We start from the raw sequence: 23,933 nt of genomic DNA on the forward strand, positions 1-23,933 counted from the left end.
TTGCAAGGGGTTAAATGGTCAGCAGACAGTTAATTTTACATTAGGATAAGAACAGTTTCCTTCCCACTCACCCCTAGGGACTGACTCATGGGTGCTGTGGGGAGAGCTGGGAGTTTAGTCGTAACATGTGGGTTGGGGAGGGTTAGGCCTGGGAGTAGCCACAAAAGGGAGGATACCTAGGCTACAGTGTATGTGGGGGGTGTGATTGATAGACCAATAAATTAGCCAATAATTACTTAGCCTATCACTAAATGGTGGATCATGGGAAAGGATGTAAAAGTGCAATATTTACTGATATATATATATATATATATATATTCCAGTTTGGTGAGATTCTTTAATAGGCCACTTAAAGGGGCTGTTCACATTTGAGTTAACTTTTAATATTGTAGGGTCCATAGGGTTAATATGCCCCTATGGCTTTAAAGCCTACCATTTGTCTTGGACAAATAAACAAGTTAAGTTCTGTTTTACCGCAAACAAACCTTCTGGTGTCCATTCTTTCAATTACTTTGCACACAGCCTAAGTGAGTTGTAGTAACACTACACCCCTTGGATATTTCCACATAGCAAAAGCCCATCTTGTGTGTTAGAGTCCTATGTACCCCATGCTCTAAAGTCTATCTAGCTGGTCTGTAAATACAGCCAAATTGGGGTTACAGTATGATGCAGAGAGTGATATTCTGAGACAATTTGCAATTGGTCTTCATTTTTTATTATTAGTAGTTTTTTAGTTGTTTAATGTTCAGTTTAGGAGCTATCCTGTTTGGAGTTTCAGCAGCTATTTGGTTGCTAGGGTCCAAGATACCATAGCAACCAGGGAGTGCTTTGAATGAGAGACTGGTATATGAATAGGAGAGGCCTGAATAGAAAAGAAAGTTACAATAACAATAAAACTGTAGCCTCACAGAGCGGTCTAGTATATGAGTCTACCAATATCCCTTACAAAATATGACAAAAACAAATCAGTGCCAATACAGATATAATAAATACACTAAATGAATTACCCTAAAAGACATTTCCAGATTCTCGCCTCCCCAAATATCCATCCCAGAATCATAGGTTCCAAGCTCTTCAAAGTAAGTTTTGTCAATGGAGAAGAGGCCTCCTGCCATTGTAGGTGTCCTAAATGAGGGAAAAAAGAAGATATCAGTTTAATAGCGATTAGCAGATTATATTTAGGTCTACATTAGAGCCCCCATTTTATATTTTTCAGGGGGACCAGTAAAAATTGTGTAAAATCTGTAAAATTAGGGAAAACAAAATCAGGGGATGTAAAATAAAGGGTTCACTGTGCATTGAACTCCTGTGGTAAATGCCAGTTTCTAAATACAGGTATAGGACCCATTATCCAGAATGCTTGGGACCAAGGGTATTCTGGATAAGGGGTCTTTCCGTAATTTAGATCTTCATTTCTTATTTCCTATCTACTAAAAAATCAATAAAACATTAATTAAACCCAATAGGATTATTTTGCATCCAATAAGGATTATTTATATCTTAGTTGGGATCAAATACAAAGCACTGGTTTATTTTTACAGAGAAAAAGGAAATCAATTTTAAAAATCTGAATTATTTGATTAAAATGGAGTCTATGGAAGACAGGCTTTCCGTAATTCGGAGCTTTCTGGATATCGGGTTTCCGGATAACGGATCCCATACCTGTACTGTAAAAAATTAGGTTTCTCCTACAGATAATAAGACATTAAAGGGGTAGTTCACCTTTAAATTAACTTTTAATATGATGTAGACATTGATATTCTGAGACAATTTGCAATTGGTCTTTAGCCTTTTGTTCAGCAACTCTCTATTTGGTATTTTGGCAGATATCTGGTTGCTAGGGTCTTATTTACCCTAGCAATCAGGCAGTGGTTTAAACAAGAGACTGGAATATCAATAATAGAGGGCCGATATAGAAAGATAAGTAATAAAAAGTAACAATGATAATAAAATTGTAGCCTCACAGAGCAATAGTTTTGGCTGCCGGGGTCAGTGACCCTTATTCGAAAGCTGGAAAGAGGCAGAAGAGAAGGCAAATAATTCAATAACCTGAAGGTAAACCACCCTTTCAACAGCAGTTCCTATTATATTGTAAGCTCTTATGGTCAGGGCCTTCTTTATCTCCTGAGTCAATCACTATTTGTATGTCCCTTCTGCGGAATATGTTGGCATTTTTATAAATATGTATTAATAATAAGAAGAAGAAAAAGGAGCCTTAATAAGAACTCAGAAAAGCATGAATCAAATTTGAACTTTATTTAATGGGTTTCCATCACCAAACATAAAATTCTGAATAATATTGGAAATGAACCCTGACATAAATGTCTCAAAACTTGGCGTTGGCGTAAGATTATATACATATCCTATCCCTACAACATTCCTTCCAACATCTTGCAGCAGAGGGCGCTAAGCATCTATATATGTGGCTTATTGGCGGCCCAATGTACATCACAGCATTCTATACAGTATTTTATGTGTCAAAACAATCTATACACACTGTAGTAACGCTATGATTAGGCTACAGAAATTGAAAAAAAAAAACTACAAACAAATATACAGATAACAGACGATTCTCTATGAAGAAGCATTATTTAAAGGTTTGATTATTCATTTCTAAAAAAAAAAATTTATTACAGCACCGTAATTCCCAGCATTTTTCTGAAATACTAGGGATAATGCATGATGAGAACTATAGTCCAGCAATCATAGAAATGTATTCCTAAAGCAATAATGGCAGGGAGGGACTGGGGTACCACCGGGCCCCACACACCTCCAGGGGCCCCCGGCGCATACCCAACCCCTTCTCCAAGTGCATGTACATTATACTTATCTTTGGCACAACCAGGGAAGGGAGATCAGCCGGAGAGCCCTGGCGCGGATCAGGTCTGGGTCAGCGGGGCCACAAGGGGCACCCACCCCCGGTGCCCTGCTGGCCCGGTCTGACCCTGAATAAGGCATATTTTTTCCAGGTTTAATATAAGGACAACCTGGTAGACATGTCAACTTACCCAGAACTCTCAGAAGTTGGTCTGATTTAAACCTCTCCCAACCATGCACCACAGGTGCATCTTGGCCATGCTTACCCCAGCCCCCCTAATCTACCTCTGCCTGCCTGGTTGCACCCAAATTCTGTGCTTACCAGTAGCTGCTAAAGCTACTGCTAAAGAGCTAAAGAGTACAATCAGGGGGTGTGGCCTGAGAAGTTTGGGGGGTGGAGCCAGTGTACACCTGTATCTCTTTAGATCCAGGTTGGCATCTCTGACCCAGGACCAGTGTGGCGGTGAGGTGTGGATAATGGTTAACCCTTCTGTAACTTTTTGTTCAACCTTAAAATTATTCCGTGAATTAAATCAAATGATCTGTTGAGCAAAATGCTCCACTACTGATATAAAACTACAACTCCCAACACAGTTTTTTTTAGATCCTCCAGTCAATAGTTATTGTTTGTCACTCACAGTGCCGCTACCTGTTCCGTAAGCTCATTGCTCTAACACGGCAAGGGGAAGAAAGAGCCATTATTGGCAATAAACTGTGTATATGCTGTATAGTCGGCAGCAATCTCTAGTGCATTTATAATTTAACGTCCCTTTAATACAAGGAAATAACATTGTAAAGGACAAGAGTTTCGTTCTGCTTTTCACTGAAAAGGATTTCTGAGCATTTACAGCGCTGATCAATTATTCACAAGTTATTGGAGGGTTTCAAAATCATTTTCTAATTTGCGACGCCGCTCGGCACCACTGTAACTGCGCCCCAGCCGCCCAATCAGATAAGGAAAATGAATACCGTGCAGCTGAAGCCAATAAAATGTGCTCTCCTTCATGACTTTGTTTCACTGCCATCTCACGCAACTGTGGAAAACCTAATCCCATTTAGTGGTGATTTATCAAGGGTTTTTTCTCCGCAGCCAAACACAACTCCCTAGGCCAGGGGTCCTCAAACTTTTTAAACAGGGGGCCAGTTCATGGTTCATGTTGGGGGGGGCCTCAAATTAACCCCTAGCTCCCTGCTGTGTCCTCAAACTATGGTCCAGTCTTGCTGCCTGCTCCCCACTCCCTGCTGCGGGGTCAAACTATGGGCTGCTTCTGTGTTCCCTGCTCCCCGCTGTATCCCCCACTCCCCGCTCTGACCTCCCTCTCCCAGCTCCACCACTCCCCGCTTCATACTCTCTCTACAAGATCCCCCGCTCCCCACTACATCCTCCCTCTCCCCACTAAGTCCTTCCTCTTCCAGCTCCACCCGCTGGGGGGGGCGGGGGGTAAATTACCTTGGGGCCGTAGTTTGAGAATCCCTGCTCTAGGCCCTTGCCCTAGGCAACCTGGCTAGCCAGCCTGTCCAGTGATCCCCACCAACACAAGCATATGCACATAAGGAAGGAAGGAAATTATGGCGAGTAGTGAGGGTGTCATGGGGGCAGAAGGGTCAGGACTAGGGGTAGAGGAAAAGGTACATGCCTGACGCCCACCAACTGTTGCTCCTAGGCACGTGCCTCTTCTGCCTACCCCTATTTTCTGGCCCTGCCTACCCCTTTTTTCCTATTCTGCCTACCCCTATTTTCCGGCCCTGCTTACCCCTATTTTCCTATTCTGCCTACCCCTATTTTCCTATTCTGCCTACCCCTATTTTCCTATTCTGCCTACCCCTATTTTCCTATTCTGCCTACCCCTATTTTCCTATTTTGCCTACCCCTATTTTCCGGCCCTGCCTACCCCTATTTTCCTATTTTGCCTACCCCTATTTTCCTATTCTGCCTACCCCTATTTTCCGGCCCTGCTTACCCCTATTTTCCAGCCCTGCCTACCCCTATTTTCCAGCCCTGTCTGACCACCAGACATTGCTGAGTAAATTCCGACATGTTTATATGTTATTACAGATTTAGGCAATTGTACAGCTCTGTGTAAAGTTTTACCCCCATATGTAATAAAAGGCACTAAGTTTGCCCAGGAGCACTAAGATAATAAGATGTTTGTTTTTTAACAGGTGACCAGTAAATGCTACCTGCTGATTTGTTGCTATGGGTTACTGCACCTGGGTAAACTTAGTGCCTTTTATTACATAACTGGTGTATAAAAAGCAGGCGGCACCTGGAATATGGGGTGTTCACCATCGCCGCATTTGCATTTTTTGCAACATCCACAAGAATTTACATACTGCCAAAATGCTGGTTCAGTAAGTTTAGTATATAAAATATGGAATTTTTAACATTATTCATTTTTCTGGTTTAGTTTTCTTTTAATGGCTAATGTAGTCTGAGGGGATCTTAAGTAATACCCTTATTTCAGCCGCACACCCGTAACTGTTCGATCCGCTGCACTAGTGGTGCAAGCCTTCCGTAGGACTGGCAGGTACTTATCCTCAATAGAACTGTTTTTGTAACGGAGCCGCACACACAAATATATGCAGTCGGGGAGCTTACCCCATTTATTGTAACCACCTTGATCAAGGGTTCTTAAATAATGACAGAAATTGTGATGATCAAACAAAATACACACCATACCACAACTAGTTCTTTGTAATGGCTCATTTCCATAATCTTAGCAGATGGCAGCCAGTTCCACGTGCCAAAATACACAAAGCTCTTTTATTGTCCTGTACCTGGCACCAGTGTGCAAGGGCTCCCTTCCTGCACCAATCCAGGAAAACTGTAACAAACCGATGTAATGTCCCTGCCCTTCCTATGTGACCCCCATAAAGTGCAGGGAGCAATAAGCGCAACATTTGCAACAAACAGGGGTTTCGTAAATGTTTAAGTGGTGCGCTTCCTAGGTCCCACCAATAGGAATCCTGACAGCCGGGGGCCCACTTTCACAACAATAACGAATGTGGCAAATGTTATTTAGAGGTTAAGTGGGCTTAGAATGGAAATAAGAAAGGGCTAATGGGAACCTTCCTATTAAGGCCTGGTCCCACCAGGAGAACCTCTCCTACTTGAGCAGCTGGCTCACTCAGATAGGCCAGGCAACTGACATAGAGTTAATATGTCAGTAATTTCCAACTTTCTGTTCATAGGCACTAAGTGCCTGCCAGGAATTGGCATTTTTTTGTTGTGGAAAAACAAACACACATCAGAGACAGAAGCAATTATATCAGGCTTGGCCACTGGAGGTGAGATACACCTATAAACAGTAGGAAGATGCTCATTGTGCTTGCTCAGACAGCTAATCGATTCTAGACTGAGATCATCGACATAGGACGACAAATCACGGAGTGCAAGAAAATCACTTGTTCATGTGTTTTAATCACTAAGGGCATCAGTCACAGCTATTTTACTCCATGTCCCAGTGTAACTGAGACTTCAAGGTTTTTACCCAAATTTTCCAGGCAAAGAGGATCTAAAAGAGCCAGTCACAGGCATAGAGCTTGGGTTTACCTTACTGGCAAGGTTCTGTCTCCTTTCCTTCTGTCCATTTCTCTCTGCGGAACAGGATACCAACGGAAATTCAGCTTCCAATTAAATCCGCCATAAGTCATGTCTGATCCAGCCATGTATTCAAAGGTGTCGTCGCTTATGACATCGATTATGGGACAAACGACCGTTTTACTGAAGAAGAAAAAAAAAACAAGGTAGATGCAAAGAGATGCTCTGAATCACATGTTGAGGATTTATTTTACTTTTATAAGTACTAAGGTCATGGATATCACTGAGCAATAACGTATAGTACAGTTGGGAGGCGAGCGGTGTCAGGGTTCCCTAGCCTTCAAAAAGGAAAGCCACCACTTATTCTCTTTCTTTTGGTCCCCACTTGCTCGAGGAGGTGGAACGCTGAACCCTAGGCAGAGTTCGGCTGCAGTAGGTTAAGTAACTGCTTAGAAAGTTTTGATATAGCCTATAAAAGTGAGAGGCAGGATCAGGATAGTTAGTAGAGCAGCCAGAGGCTCTAACAAGGAGGCCAGGAAGGTTTAGTAACCTTCAGTATCATCTGCCATTGTATGGTCTCAGGGAGTCAGAATAGGAGATTCCTGGAGTAAGAGACCATTCTGAGTATCAGTTCAAGCTAGGAAAAAGTCCATCTTTTGAAACTTCTGGTCCAGGAAGACTCATGTACAGTAGAGTGAAAGTTTATTTAAATCTTGTTTCCTTCAGTCTTGGAATTACACAATAACAGCAAGCAGGCAGACAATATTTGTGTACACTTATTAAGGCAAGCTTTGCATCACCCCAAAGACTTGTTTACGTCTTAGAATGGGGGTCCTGATGCCTATGCACTGGCTACACAATAAGATGTTAAGAAGGCAGTAGGAAAGTGAGGAGTGCAGTGACATCTAGGAAGTGCTGAATGGAAAGTAAAAGTAATTGTCTGCCTTGCCTCTATGCTTCAGGCATAGAGGCTGGGCAAGCAATATATGATTGTCAGTCTAGATTTTTAAATTCCTTTGTAATGGGTATGGATGTGTTAATAAGAAAAGGAATTTGGATTTCATGTTTAATTTGAACAGGACGTTTTTTATACAGCTTGTTATATCTGAGTGACAGGTACCCTTTATAGTAGACAGAAAAAGAAGAAAATGAGGTTATACAAAAAATATTCATACCTTATATTGGAAGTAGCACACCTCTATACACCAGTAAATGCCTTTAAAATTTGTTTTCTTTGTCCTACATAAATACCCAGTGCCAGTGCAGTTTTCTACTCACAGGAGCTCCAGTCAGGGGTATCAGGTAAGTATAGCAAAACAATGCCCATATTCTCCCATATAACTGACCCTGAATCCAAACCTTGTTCCTGTCTCCTCTCAAAGTCCCAAACCCAGGCTGGTCACTTTCCCTTAGATCTACCCAGTTTCCAACTCATCTTGCCCACTGCCCATTTAACTCGCTCCTGGGGCTCAAAGTCAACTGCAGCAAAAACTACCTCTTAAACCCATCCTGGTCTTCCTCCAACACAAAGCCAGCTGCCTAGGTATTTGTGGGACTGGCCTTAGGCCCTTAACCCAGAGGTCTTACCAAGCCAATAACTAATCAAAGAAGGGATAAGTGCAGTTGGCATACCCTGCTTCCCCCTGTTCTCATACAGGTCACTGGGCTGCATTCCTATGGCAATATTAAAGGGGATCTAAATGCTGTTTGCTCAACCACACTTTACTCAACTGCAGGACTATAAATCCCAGTCTAGTGTTAGGAATGGTAGTATTTCAAAAGGGGGTTCAGTTGGCAACAGTAGTTGCTCTGCAGGTTTAGCGCCAGTGCCTCCATTCAATATGGGATTCTCCATTACAATTGTCCCTATGCATAAATAATAGTACAGGGGAGCCACTGCAAATTCAGGGCTTTGTGAGAAAGTGGGCAGTGTTAGGGGAGATTGGGGGAGCATCCTTGGTACAACTGGGCATCATTTGGGCATAGTCTAATTTTCATTCATGGAAGGTATGGAATCAGTACAAACAGGTAGCACTTCATTCCCCAGAAGTCCTCTGCAGTATACTTAGGGTTAAAAGCTGAATATGTGCCCTGACACCCCAGTACCCACATACTCCTGTTTTCACTTATAGAACTGTATAAAGTCTGGAAGTGGCCTTTTTGTTTTAAAATGTTTTAAAGAATAATCACTGTGTAGGACATAACACAGTAACCATCTTGGGGGGAGGCAAACTAAATACTGCACATAAAACACAGACTAAATCTCAAAATATTTTAATATATTATCAAGGGTTAAAGTATGCTGGGAAAACCAATATTCTCACAGGTGAATTTTCTTGCCTTTATAATTCAATTTTTGATAATTTACATGAGCAAACTAGGCGGCGGGGGGTGCAGTGGGAAAAGTGTTACGGGGGGTTTACATTCCCTTTAATGAATACGCAGAGCTAGAAATCCAGTGAAACTAATTTAATAAAACACAATAAACTGCCTCATATAATAAAGAATCACTGTTAAAGATTGTACAGATTCAATGAAAAGTCTAGAAGGAGACGTATCATAGAGACAGAAGGGACTGAAAGCTTGAACTCCAGTAACAATGGATGATTGACAGCAAGGATTTCCTCCTGGACTTGGCTGTGCGCGGGTCACTGGCCTATTTTGCTTCTGTTCCAAGAGGAGGGCTCCCAGTGGAACAGCGAATGACATGGGCCAAACAGACCATGCAAGGCACAGAATAGAAATCTGGGATTTTGAATTTTAAAAATCAAAAGTCTGAGCTACAATAATTCAACAAGGCAGAATACATTGATAAGTCTCCATAACATACCGATCTTCCTTGATTCGTGCCAATAGCGGCTCCAGCCAGCCAATTGTACATTCACAGTGAGCATCTAGGAAAGTAATAATTTGGCCCTTGGCCACGTTTGCCCCCCTGAGGCGTGCCCGGATCAGTCCCGATCTCTGTTCCATCCGAAGAATTTTCACTGGTACTTCTAGATGTTTCACATAGTTTTCCAGGGGTGATTTAAGGAAATCTAAATAAGTAAAACAAAGTTCATTTAGAGAATACTTTTCCAAGAACAGGAAAATACAAATACTTACCATTTTGTTCAGTATATTTAAAGGGGAAGTAAAGGCTCCCCTGCAATATTTTCCATTTAAGCACTAGTGCACTGGCCCCTACCCACCCCAAACTCACTGATGCCTGCTCCTAATTACCCGTGCCCCAGTAGCACTTCCAAAACTGCATTGCTGTGTAGAAATATTTGCAGCTACCATCTTTGACTGTGAACTTCCATTCCCAATTTGGATATTAGTGATCAGGAGTATGTGCACAGGCAAAGAACAATAAGTCGCATTCAGCGTGCATGTTATTGAGATCCAAACTGGTAACTGACATGACTTGTCCAGCAACACCACTGCATAGCTCTGCATTCCTGGACATGTTAAAGAAGACACAATTAAGTTTAATTATTTACATTTTGAAACTCTCAGCAGGCCTGGATCTCTGGGAATGAAACAAAGTCCTGGGCCAAAGGCAGCAGTATTCTAAAGGTGGCCATACACGTAGCAATTTTGATCTTTCCCACCCTCCACTGGCGTTCAGGGCTGAATCGTCAGATATGGGGGTAGAAACAATAGAAATTCTACCTCTTTCTGCTGATTCAGCCCTAAATGTAGATTTTGCTTGGGTGCCTTCAATGGCGCCCGATCAAAATCTTTCAACGTGGCCGATCGACCGTTATCCGCGGCCCTTTGCGATATCGGTTGCCTTGTCGAGCTGCCATACACGCACCAAATAGCGTACGCAACGAAGTTTCATACTCCATTTTCACAGCTTGACACAACTGGAAGTACTGGGGACTGGGAGGGAAATTGAAATTGATGTCAAAAGCATCTACCTGTCCAGTTCCAGTACTGCCAGTCAGATATGGAGCCGGGCTGGGCATGGGAGCAGGAAGGTGAATGTTGGTGTGTGCACAAGTGAGGGTAGGAGGTGGGGTGGTGCGAGTAAGCAAGGTGAGCCTCACTTTAGATTTCGATTATTTAATGCAGCAACCATAAAGAACAGTTAAAATCATAGTGTGAGCATGGTGGCACAAAGGTTAGCACTGGGGTCCTGGCTTTGACTACAGCCAGACTCTCTGCAATGAGTTTGTAGTACAGATATCGGACCTATTATCCAGAAAGTTCCGAATTACGGAAAGGCCATCTCCCATAAACTCCATTTTAATCAAATAATTCATATTTTTAAAATGATTTCCTTTTTCTCTGTAATAATAAAACAGTACCTGTACTTGATCCCAACTAAGATATAATTACCCCTTATTGGGGCAGAACAATCCTATTGGGTTTATTTAATGGTTAAATGATTCCCTTTTCTCTGTAATAATAAAACAGTACCTGTACTTGATCCCAACTAAGATATAATTAACCCTTATTGGGGGCAGAACAGCCCTATTGGGTTTATTTAATGGTTAAATGATTCCCTTTTCTCTTTAATAATAAAACAGTACCTGTACTTGATCCCAACTAAGATATAATTACCCCTTATTGGGGCAGAACAGCCCTATTAGGTTTATTTCATGGTTAAATGATTCCCTTTTCTCTGTAATAATAAAACAGTACCTGTACTTGATCCCAACTAAGATATAATTACCCCTTATTGGGGCCAAAACAATCCTATTGGGTTTAATTACTGTTTAAATAATTTTATTAGCAGACATAAGGTAGGAGATCCGTATTACGGAAAGTCCCCTTATCCAGAAAACCCAAGGTCCCAAGCATTCTGGATAATGGGTCCCATACCTGTATATGAGTTTTCTCCCACATTACAACAACATACAGGGCAGGCTAACTTGCTTCTGGTAAAATTGACCATAGTGTGTGGTAATATGAAAGACACCTCTATTGGGGCAGGGAATGATGTATAGGCCTTATAGTCAATCTGTCAGTTGCCGGGGTCTGTGACCCAGACCCCCCCCCCCCAGAGAACTTTTTCAGCTGCAGGCTGGAGAGTGTCACGGCAGCTAATAATTAAACATCCCATGGAAAATAAATAATGAACGCTGACTGAAAAGTCTGCTCCTCAAATAACAGGAGAAGTCATCAATATACCTCTCTCACTTGAATCATCCACCAGGATTATTTCGGATATAAGGCGGTGCGGCGATCGGTTAATGACACTGTGAACGGTCCTCAGCAGTGTGCTCCAGGCTTCGTTGTGGAATACGATCACAATGCTCGTGTTGGGAAGCTCATCTGGATAAACCTTTGTTTTACATCTGCCCAAAAACAAACACGTCTTAGCAAGAAAAATGGACTTGGAAAAGGCTGGTATTTAAAATGAAAATATTAGAAAAGGACTTGGAACAGGCTGGTCCCATTGATTTTTAAAAATATGTAGAAGCTAGTCAGGTTTTAGTGCCCTTTATTTGCCCTTAATATTTTCCAATTAATACATTTTTTTTTTTTTTTAAAACTGTCATGGGAAAACATGTTTGTTTCAAAACCCATCAGTTAATGGAGTTTCTCCAGCAGAATCCTTCATTGTAATCTGTTTTTCAAAAACACAAATTTCACATAGGGCTAGCCATATTCTTCATTTCCCAGCCATATGACCTGTGCTCTGATAAACTTCAGTCACACTTTACTGCTGTGCTGCAAGTTGGAGTGATACCGCCCCCCAGCAGCCGATCAGCAGAACAATGGGAAGGGAGCAAGATAGCAGCTCCCAGTAGGTGTCAGAATAGCACTCAATAGTAAGAAATCCAAGTCCGGCTTGGGACTCCTTCAGTTACATGGGAGTAGGAGAAACAATAGGTTAGCTGAAAGCAGTTCTAATGTGTAGCGCTGGCTGAAAGCTCAGACTCAGGCACAATGCACTGAGATGGCGCCTACACACCAATATTACAGCTACAAATACTGGTTCAAGAATAAAATATTAAATGGCAGAGTGAATTATCTGCTATGTAAACAGTGTAATTTTGAAAAGTATACTATAAAATCATGACAGTATCCCTTTAAACTAAAATCTATTCTTTCATTTGAATAAATATGTCCCATAATGTGGGTAACTTTGTGTATGACGCAAAGGGCTCCTGTCACCTCCATTCCATCTCTGGGCAGATTCAGGACCCGCTTACCTTTTTAGTTATCAGTTTACTATAATCCAACCCACAAACATATGATATCATGGATAATTGTCCAAGAAAGAACTAAAAAAGCACAGGTTATATATATGTTATACCTAGTTCATCCGAAACCATGTCATTTCCAGTAAAATGTAATTAAATGTCTTGAAATGTGATACACAATGAGCCGGGGATAATTTAAGATAAAAAAAAAAAGATATGGAATATAATACCCCAGGGATCCTGCACTGAGGTTAATAATTAGGCACCCTGACGAATGATAAGGAATTGTTACTTTTGTCTCATATTTTCCTACTGATTGCCACAGTATATAACCACATAAATATTAATAATAATATAAGACTGTAAATCATTGGGCTACATATACTGCAGTGAAGTGTCAGGCTGACATGGTGGGACCTGGGGTCACACAAGAAAAGGATTATATAGTGGATAATGTAACCCCCTACTGTAATCCATAAGGCTGGGGGATGACAGTGACCGTATGGGCCGTACTTTGGATAGCCATTGAATAGGGCTTGTGTCCAACATACTTTTTTCCTATTGCTTCAGTCACAAAAAAAGCAGTTTTTTATTTATTCAGTTAAATAGGGCAAAGTGGAAAACTGAGGCTACTCCATGTTTGGCCCTTGCAAGGTAGATTAAATTACCAGTATACAAGCCTTCTTCCTTCACCCTTTGTTGTGACTGTTTTGCTATTAGTCACATTATGCAGGGGGATTATTAGCGCTCTTGTAATTATCTAGCACAGAACTTTCCATAGGAAAGATGCTACTCCCAAATGTTGTTAGGCTGCAACTCCCAGCATACTCTTCCCCATCCATACTGGTCCCACTTAATGTAAGAGGATCCTCCAATAAAAATCCTGGTTGAGGTACAATCTGTGGTTGTTGCTGGAGGCAATAGACACATAAGTGGTAATGTAATAAAAAGACCAACTGCCATATGGAATAAAAGGCACCAAGTTAGCCCAGTAGCAGTAACCCATAGTAACCAATAAGATGTTTCCTTTTAAACAGATGACCAATACATTCTACCTGTTTATTAGTAGCTATGGGTTACTGCATCTGGGCAAACTTAGTGCCTGTTAGTACATAAATTGGGCAGTAACCCGTAGCTACCAATAAACTGCTTGCTTTCAAATAGCTGACCAGTAAATGCTCTGTGCTAGTTGGTTGCTATGTGTCACTGGGGCTGAGCAACTTTGCACATAATGTAATTAAAAGTATCTTTTAACCCCTAGCAACCATCGGAGTGTTTCATTTAGCAGTGAACATATATTTAAAAACAAACCTTGTGCACCTGTGAATTAACCCATAGCAACAGGGTTGCAGTTAGCACTGATTAATATAATGCAGTGAAAATGAAATGGTTGCTATGGCCTACTGCCCCAATGCAAGGCAACTGTGCTGTTTACTAAGGGCTAATGTACTTTCTATGCTGTTATAGCTTTCAGGAAAATGGGCCGCGTGCTGCTTTAGTAGGAGCTCATAACCCATTCATAGGACACAGTGAAAGCTTTCGTTGAATCCAATAAATTTTTTATGAGCGCCCACAAAGCAGCGTAGAGCCTCCATGTTTTCTTTTATTTGGAGCATTAACTGACCGGAGGAACGGCCAAGGGCGACACAGTCCTCAGAGTCCTGATGGATAAAGCAATCAGCACTGTTTCTAGGTATTCTCTGGCTCTTCTGCTGACAGGGCAGGGAACCTTCTCTTAATAACCAATGCAGTTGTGATATATAGCACTGAAATCATGGGAAGTAAAATAGAAACATCACTGAACCTTGGGGGTTTACTTGCCCTTCTGTACTGTTTATTTCACAGCCAAAATCTATTGAAAAAGTCTATTATTCCCACTGCTACTATAGGCACCATCTCTCCCTACTATACCTGCTATCCCACAGCCCCAGTCCCTTCCCAGAGGCTATTATCCCCCCACTGCTACTATAGGCACCATCTCTCCCTACTATACCTGCTATCCCACAGCCCCAGTCCCTTCCCAGAGGCTGTTATACCCCCACTGCTACTATAGGCACCATCTCTCCCTACTATACCTGCTATCCCACAGCCCCAGTCCCTTCCCAGAGGCTATTATCCCCCCACTGCTACTATAGGCACCATCTCTCCCTACTATACCTGCTATCCCACAGCCCCAGTCCCTTCCCAGAGGCTATTATCCCCCCACTGCTACTATAGGCACCATCTCTCCCTACTATACCTGCTATCCCACAGCCCCAGTCCCTTCCCAGAGGCTATTATCCCCCCACTGCTACTATAGGCACCATCTCTCCCTACTATACCTGCTATCCCACAGCCACAGTCCCTTCCCAGAGGCTATTATCCTCCCACTGCTACTATAGGCACCATCTCTCCCTACTATACCTGCTATCCCACAGCCCCAGTCCCTTCCCAGAGGCTATTATCCTCCCACTGCTACTATAGGCACCATCTCTCCCTACTATACCTGCTATCCCACAGCCCCAGTCCCTTCCCAGAGGCTATTATCCCCCCACTGCTACTATAGGCACCATCTCTCCCTACTATACCTGCTATCCCACAGCCACAGTCCCTTCCCAGAGGCTATTATCCCCCCACTGCTATTATAGGCACCATCTCTCCCTACTATACCTGCTATCCCACAGCCACCATTCCCAAAGCTATTATTTATGTTGCTATTGGCTCTGCCTATTCAATAAGAGCATTTTGCCAGGTTATTGATCTTCATTCCAGTGCTACTATCTACAGCCATGTCTCTATGGATCACACAGTAAATTCTTACCAGAGATTCTTTTAGCAACATTTTCCTTTATTTGATAGTTTATAAAATGTATTGCTACAAATAAAAAAAAATATTTTCATGTTCACACAAGAAGCTTTTTCTTGTTCTACTTAAATTCTAAATTGTTTTTTTCCTTTATAATCTGGAAACCCATTACATTGTTGCTTGATTGAATCATTCAGATGTTAAATTCACTTTCCTTTCCAGACTATTAGATAAATCAGTTCCCTGTCTAACCAATTATAGAATATTTGATGTATTAAAACTTGTAATATGGATTTTTTTTTTCCGTTTCATTATTTTTTTCAGCTCAGTGTTTGTTGTTTCCATCCAAACTCACAAAATAGTTTATAGTTTATTAAGCTAGGGATTGGGACTCAGTAATAGTTTGGTTTGGCACCTTCCCATTGAATCTACATTCTGCTTTGCTAATTAATTATTAAGAGACCTGTGGGTTGGGACTCAAATGGGGGTATTTATGCCATTTGCTGTGCGATTTTCTGATTTTCCTTAAAAACAGTAAACTTTCTTCCTATAATAGACAAACTAAGATAAAATGGGTGCATAATGAATTCTAGCCCAATTCTTGTACCACAAAAGCTGATTTTTGAAGGGGAACTGTAATCACTGTAATCTGTTACTTCTGTAACCCTATTTTGGCTAGTTTTTGCCAGTACCGGCTAGTAGGTATGAGCACGGGCACATGTGATTCCAACACACAGGCTGGGCCTTCGCAAAACAGAAGAATTACACTTGAGAGGTGTTGCGGAACTACAACTCTCCACTGCCACAATGTGTATATAAAGTAATTATGGACGCCAGAGGTTCTTTTGCATTGAACTAGAACTTGGTTTATTGATGGTACACAGCATATGCAGGGTTAATACTCACAGCATTGAGGTAGAGTAGCACACAAATGTCAAATGCAGTTGCAGATAGCAGCAATAGTATGGCACCACTGTGGAGATAGGTATAGGGGATAGCCAGGAGTCCCAAGGGAGTCTGTCTTATCTGGACCGGATCCCTACAGCGACGGTGGTTCAGGGGTTAATAACGGCCTGAATCCTATGTCTGACACTGCGGTCCCTACAGTAAGGCAGCAGAGCCTTGGGGGTACTAAACCCTCTAATTTCTCCTATGTGGGAGCGTACAGCTGCTCATATTAAATAGCCCTGAACTAAGTCACACTCCTAAAGCGTGCTATAACAGAGTCTAACCTGCAAATGACTACGCCTCATTCACGGGGTCCCTGATCCCCGACTTAGAATCACTAGATGGATTTGGCTTCCTCTAGGGCACAGACTTCTGGGTCTAGTTGAAAACCCAGGCTCAATGTGCAACCTGCTCTGGATGATAGGAATGCCAAAGAGGAAGTGCCCACACCCTGCAAATCACTATATTACAGTGTGCAGGAAGTGGTCATCCTAACTAAGGGCCAATAAGTGCATAGTGACACCTAACTAAAGTGGCAAATTACATTCTGCTCAGTAACAGCAGATAACACAGTGTAGGGCTAAAGCCATAGGGAGCTTAATTCCTATGGTTCCCTACACTTCCAAAAAGTATGATTAAATACCATTTTATATGCTGAAATCCAGCTGCATCATTTGAAATCCTGGCAGGGGAGGAGGGACTAAAACATTAATGTTACAAATTGTAACAACGTCTCCACAGTTTACAGACAGCATGAAGGAACTACATGACCCACAATGCATTGCATGTGGTGTTACTTTCCTAACTGACATTGCATGTGCAGGGAATAGTGGGATTAAAGGTGGCCATACTCCTTCAGTTCCGCTCGCTTGGCGATGTCACCAAGCAAGCGAATCTTCTCCCAATATCCCCCACCTACGGGGGGCCAAACGATCGAATTATAATGACAGGTATAGGCAAAGTTGGTCCGGGGACCGCATCAATGAGCCAAAGCGGTCCCTGATCTGACGAGATTAGGCAGAAGGCAGGTTGAGGACAGTGGACTATTGTTAAAGGGGACCTGTCAGTCTAAGAAATAACTATTATTATAATTATTTTCTATATTGTTAGTTGAGCAAAATAAACTTTACTTACTATATAAATAATATAAATCTTGTTTCCTTCCGTCTTGGAATTACTCAATCACAGCAAGCAGGTAGGCACCATTTTTTGGACACTGTTATGAAGGCAAACTTTGTATCATACCAAAATCTTCTTATGTGCCAGAATGGGGGACCAGATGCCCATACCCATCCACTGGCTACATAGTTAGATGAGGAGGAGGGAGGGGGAAAGTGAGATGTGCAGTGACATCTAGGTAGAGCTGAATGGAGAGTTAAAGTTATTGTCTGCTCCGCCTCTTTGCCTAAGGCATAGAGGCGGGGCAAGCAATATATGATTGACAACTGGGTTTCTTAATTGCTTTAATAATGGGTTTGGATGTGTTAATATAAAAATGAATTTAGGTTTCATGTCTAATTTGAAAAGGGCTTTTATTATACAGCTTTTTATGTCTGGGTGACAGGAGGCATTACAATGTTTTGGCCACTAGAGGGCCATTTGAGTCTGTACATGACATTACCTAATGAGAACAATCATGGCTGCCTCCCACTGGTACAAATAAACACAAACATGCACTAAATCAGTCTCCTTGCATAGAATGATCTATGAACCCAATCTGTACTATTCTTTCTACACTTTTAGATTAAAAAAACTTAAACAAAGAAGAGAGAATTGTGGTCTTTGAATGCAAGTGTGTAACGGCAATGAGCGTTTTGGGGTGGAGCTAACCCAAAATGAAATGTTACTTTGCTAATAAATCCAACCCACAATAGGACTGTTCTGCCCCCAATAAGGGGTAAGGGGTAATTATATCTTATCTTATCTTATCTTAGTTGGGATCAAGTACAGGTACTGTTTTATTATTACAGAGAAAAGGGAATCATTTAACCATGAAATAAACCCAATAGGGCTGTTCTGCCCCAATAAGGGGTAATTATATCTTAGTTGGGATCAAGTACAGGTACTGTTTTATTATTACAGAGAAAAGGGAATCATTTAACCATGAAATAAACCCAATAGGGCTGTTCTGCCCCCAATAAGGGGTAATTATATCTTAGTTGGGATCAAGTACAAGCTGCTGTTTTACTTTTTAATTTTAAAAATTTGAATTATTTTATTAAAATATAGTCTATGGGAGACAGGCTTTCCGTAATTCGGAGCTTTCTGGAAAACAGGTTTTCAGATAACGGGTCCCATACCTGTATTTAATCCGCCTTCTAATTGTTTTCCTTATGGACAGCTGACCATCAGATTGAAATGAGATGGCAGTTCTGCCCTCTCTTATGACCGACACTTTTTATGCTGTACCTATAGACTGACATATAAAACTGGCAGTGAGAGGCGGAAGAAATGATTGAATTACCCGTGATTAGATTTGCCGGGCCCTTGAAATGCTGGAATTCACGTTGATTCAATACTGAATCAGGATTCCTGCTAATCAAATTAGGGTAACCTTGGTGAAAGTCATCCAAAAAAAAAACCGAGAGATTCCATTTCTGTTGAACAGTCATAAAATACGTATTCGGCCTGGTAGTCACGTGACTTAAAAAAAAAACAGCATCTTATTTTATTGCTCCTCCATTAAAAACGCTAATGTCGCTAGGACTAATCAATAGATTGTTATTTGGAGGACCCAGGCCGTCCCCTGTTTCCATTAGTGGTACATGGTTCACTGAGCTTTTTACCTATAGGGTAATAAATTGGGGCACAATGCAATAAAATGTTTAGTAGGGTGCTATTATTAATATGACAATGAGCTGTGCTTGAGTTGCCATGCTTTAAACTAGAAGGAAAGGTAAAACCTACGTAAGCTTTATCAGAAAGGTCTATGTAAAAACAGCCATAAGCACTTACAGTAATGCTGCACTGAGTCCTCTGTCAAAAGAAACACAGGATTTCTTGTCTCTTTTTTTGTAAACATGATGTTCCAGTGTCTGACCTCTCTCAGAAACAGCCTTAATTCCAGAGTCTGCACAGTTCTCTCCTCTCTCCCTTCTCCTGCTCCCCCTCCCAAAAGAATGCTAAGAACTTTCTCCCCCCTCCCTTAGGAATTTACGATCACAGCTAGAGCTGTAGCAGGAAGCTATTCAAAATGGAAGCTGCTATCTTAAAGGAGAATGCAAATCAAAGTTTAAAAAGCATACTGCCCAATGGTCCTCCTATTGTTTAGTAAAAACCCCACACTTTTGGCTCACCTAATCAAATATTTACTCAGTCACACTTACTTCACATTTTCTAGAACAGGCAGCCATCTCTAAAAAGGTATTTTCCCTTCCTTTCCCTCCTTGCTTCATACTGCACATGTGTTTCATTCCCTCCCCCCCCTCCCCTCTGCCAGATCCGCTTCTGATTGGCTGGTGGGCATGTGTAGCTCAGAACAGGAGACAGGATCAAGTTACACACATGCTCAGAGAATAGGAAGGCTGCCGCTGGCACCTACAGGAAGGGGAGAGAGATTTCAGTGATGTCACTGTAGGCTTCACACTGCTGTAGGCTGCCAGCACCATATCTCAGAGAAGCAAGCAGGGATCTGGGAATTTAGATATGCAGTAAGTACTTAAAAAGAATGCCTTTAGACTTACTTTTAATTTATATTAACCTTTCATTGTCCTTTGTCCAAACGGAGACAGCTTCTAAAGCTGTTTACTCAGGTATGGCAATGGTTTCTGCAGAATAAATATAGTATTCTAGGTGGCACTAATGTGGCAAATCTATTGGCAGTAAAATGACAAAATGGCTTTCCTTCTCCTTTAAAGATGCATGCCCAAATGTGGTTGGATACTTTGGCCATTTATACAGAGTGATTAAATGACTATGTACGGCACCTCAGGGGGACCAAGCTGAAACCTTCATCTGCCAATGCCCCTGACAGGTGGGTGCATAGGGTGCCCGTATATGAGGAAGCTAGAGATCCCACCCACCTAGAGCTCCAGCAGATACAATAACTGCCTGCTCGCTCCAGCTGCCAGTTGGCTGGATACGCAACACATCAGCCACCTTAGGGGTCTGTTTTTTCTATGTAAGTCTGCCTTGTGCACTAATCCCGCTGTACGAATGACTGTGGCTTTTATTTTAACATGGAATATTATATAGAAACAGAAAGTAATTATCCTTTTATTTCAAACACAGTTATTGTAGGAAATCCTTCCAAGAGCTATTAGACATATTACCTGTGTTTGCGCAGTTGGCAGAGAGAGAACGCAGTCAGCGTTACTTACAGCAAAACAAGTGCACTCGATCCCTCAGCTCATTTTCTCTTTTAGCTGAAATACATTTAATTTATTTCTGTAATTATATAGAGAAACGGCTGTGGCTTGGCTTGCTGAACTCATCCTACACTGGGACATTAAATATCCTGCAATATCTGTATGGATTGTGACCAAAGTATGTGCATCTATCTATCTATCTATCTATCTATCTATCATCTATCTATCTATCTATCTATCTATCTATCATCTATCTATCCATCCATCCATCCATCCACTATCTATCTATCTATCTATCTATCTATCATCTATCTATCCATCCATCCATCCACTATCTATCTATCTATCTATCTATCATCTATCTATCCATCCATCCATCCACTATCTATCTATCATCTATCTACATATTTGTCTATCTATCTATCTATCTGTCTATCTATCTACATATTTATCTATCTACCTATCTACATATCTACATCTGTCTATCTATCTACTTACCTATCTATCTATCTATCTATCTACATATTTGTCAATCTAACTATCTATCATTTATCTATTTATCTATCTACATATCTGTTTATCCATCTATCTATCTACCTATCTACATATCTATGTATCTATCATCTATCTATCTATCTATCTATCTATCTATCATCTGTCTATCCTTCTATCTGTCTGTCTGTCTATCTATCTATCCATTCATCTATTTATCTATCTACATCTGTCTATCTATCTACTTACCTATCTATCTATCTATTTACATATTTTTCTATCTATCTATCTACCTACCTACCTATCTACATATCTATGTATCTATCATCTATCTATCTATCATCTGTCTATCCTTCTATCTGTCTGTCTGTCTGTCTGTCTATCAATGCATCTATTTATCTATCTACATCTGTCTATCTATCTACTTACCTATCTATCTATCTATCTATCTATCAATCATCTATCCATTCATCCAGTATCTATCTATCTATCTATCTATCTATCTATCTATCTATCTATTTACATATTTGTCTATCTATCTATCTACCTACCTACCTATCTACATATCTATGTATCTATCATCTATCTATCTATCTATCTATCATCTGTCTATCCTTCTATCTGTCTGTCTATCTATCTATCTATCTATCTATCCATTCATCTATTTATCTATCTACATCTGTCTATCTATCTACTTACCTATCTATCTATCTATCTATCTACATATCTGTCTATCTATCTATAATTAAAACAAAATGCAAAAGTATGTTTAACACAGGACCAATTTATGAGCACTACGGGGCATACAACCCCTTTAAACGGATACTGCTAAGTAAAAGGGGTGTTGTGCCCTTAGTTACTTACTGCCTTTAGGAGGTTGCAGGCCCATAGCAGTAGGGACAGAGGGGACACACTTACAATGGAGGCATTATAGATAACAACTAGGGATGCACCAAATCCCGGATTCGTTTCGGGAATCAGTCAAATCCCGGCATTTTTTTTAAGGATTCGGTTTTACCTGGATCTGCGGTCCTGGCCGAACCAAATTAGTATATGCTAATTATAATTCGGAAAAGGTTAAATGGGCAGTGAAAAAATCAGCATATGCTAATTAGGATTCGGTTCAGGATTCAGCCGAATAATGCTGGGTGGGCTCGGGGGTTCGGCTTTTAGTATGATGAGTGCTATTCTGAGGCAACTTGCGATTGGTCTTCATTTTTTATTTTGCTTTTTTTGTTCAGCAGCTCTCCAGGTTGGAATTCCAGCAACTATGTGGTTGCTATGGCCTAATTTAACCAAGTAACCAGACAGTGGCTTGCAAATGGTACAGGAATATAAATAGATAAGGGCCTACATAGATAGATAAGTCATATAAAGTAACAATAACAATAAAATTGTAGCCTCACGGAGTAATAGTTGTTTGCCTGCCGGGGTCAGTGACCCCCATCTGAAAGCTGGAAAGAGTCTAAAGAAGAAGGCAAGTAATTAAAAAACTATGAAAAATAAAAAATAAAGACCAATTGAAGGGTTAATAAGAATGGGCCATTCTACTATATAACATACTAAAAGTTAACCTGAAGGTGAACGACCCCTTTAAACTGGCTAACCACATCTCACCATTAATGGTCAGCCACAGGTGGACTAGACACTGAAAGAACATAAATGAACACTCTATCTATCCTTCCATCATGCTTTATATCTAGTCTGTGGTTCCTATACAACAAGTAAAACAAATACCCACAAATGCTTAAGTTATTCAGTAAAGACCCCCCAATCAACATGGCTAACCTTGTGGTTCCAGAGTAACGAATCAAAACGATGGACAAAGTACAAAGCAATGCTTCACAGTAGCTTGGAGAACACTAATTAGATGTCTATGTCACCTTCTGGTGGGAATTCCACCCTACCAACAGTCACAGACACCACAGTCTCTTAGCAACCAGAAAATCATAATGGTTTAGAGAGGCTTAGTCTCCTCAAAAAAGAGACCTGTTACCATATATAACTATATAGTTATAAGTTCTGCCATGGAGAGCCTCCTATTGGTGGCTTCCCCAAACAAATCATCAGCCTCCTCCTCTAATCAGAAATAGAAGATGTTCTAATAATCCTATCCACCCCAATCCCTGTGCATTTCCCAATCCCAACCTACTTACAGCATTCTCAGCCCCCCATTGGGACCAGGCCCCTGAAAAGAACACTGCCAGTCCTCCTGATGGCAGCACTATATACACTAGGGGGCAGTCACATGGTTCTGTTTGTCCAATGAGCATCTGGGGTTGTTCACCTTTAGGTTAACTTTCAGTATGTTATAGAATGGCCAATTCTAAGCAACTTTTCATTTGGTCTTCATTATTTATTAGTCATAGTTTTTTTAATTATTTGGCTTTTTCTTCCAACTCTTTTGCAGTTTTTAAACGGGGGTCACTGACCCCGGCAACCAAACAACTATTGCTCTGTGAGGCTACAATTTAATTGTTATTCTTACTCTTTTTAACTTTCTCTACTATTCAGGCCCTCTCTTATTCATTTACCAGTCTCTCATCCAAACCACCCTCTGGTTACTAAGGAAACTTTGGCCCTAGCAACCAAATAGCTGCTGAATCTGCAGACTGGTAAAAACTCCTCAGAGATACCGTGATGATAAAAAAAACCTTGAGCATGATGGATGTGTATCTTTTATTAACCTCAACTACTATGTTACAAATAATCCCATAGCCAAAAATTGCCTGGAGATAAAGAGAGCCCCAGGCTGCCTGTATTTTACAAGTATTTTTACATTAGCAAATGAATCCACTGTAGAAAGCAGCTCTTTGTCCTTTATGCAAGGTCTCTCTGAACATCATTAGCCCAGATGGGATTCCATGAATTGTTTTACTTTAATGAGACGCCGATAATGTCTT

At 41.1% G+C, this 23,933-nt stretch overlaps 1 protein-coding gene across 7 annotated transcripts in view; it reads right to left on the reverse strand.

Moving 5' to 3' along the window:
* galnt13 (polypeptide N-acetylgalactosaminyltransferase 13) overlaps positions 1–23,933 on the reverse strand; it is a 193,503-nt gene that overhangs the window by 71,856 nt on the left and 97,714 nt on the right. For all 7 annotated transcript variants that reach the window (XM_031892695.1, XM_031892694.1, XM_031892692.1 and 4 more), the window contains 4 exon segments: positions 11,480–11,646; positions 9,189–9,396; positions 6,371–6,541; positions 1,008–1,125 (listed from right to left, as the gene is read on the reverse strand). In XM_031892695.1, the coding sequence (XP_031748555.1) occupies positions 1,008–1,125; positions 6,371–6,541; positions 9,189–9,396; positions 11,480–11,646 (664 nt within the window).

The sequence above is a fragment of the Xenopus tropicalis genome, chromosome 9 (assembly GCF_000004195.4).
Source record: "Xenopus tropicalis strain Nigerian chromosome 9, UCB_Xtro_10.0, whole genome shotgun sequence".
Classification (NCBI taxonomy): domain Eukaryota; kingdom Metazoa; phylum Chordata; class Amphibia; order Anura; family Pipidae; genus Xenopus; species Xenopus tropicalis.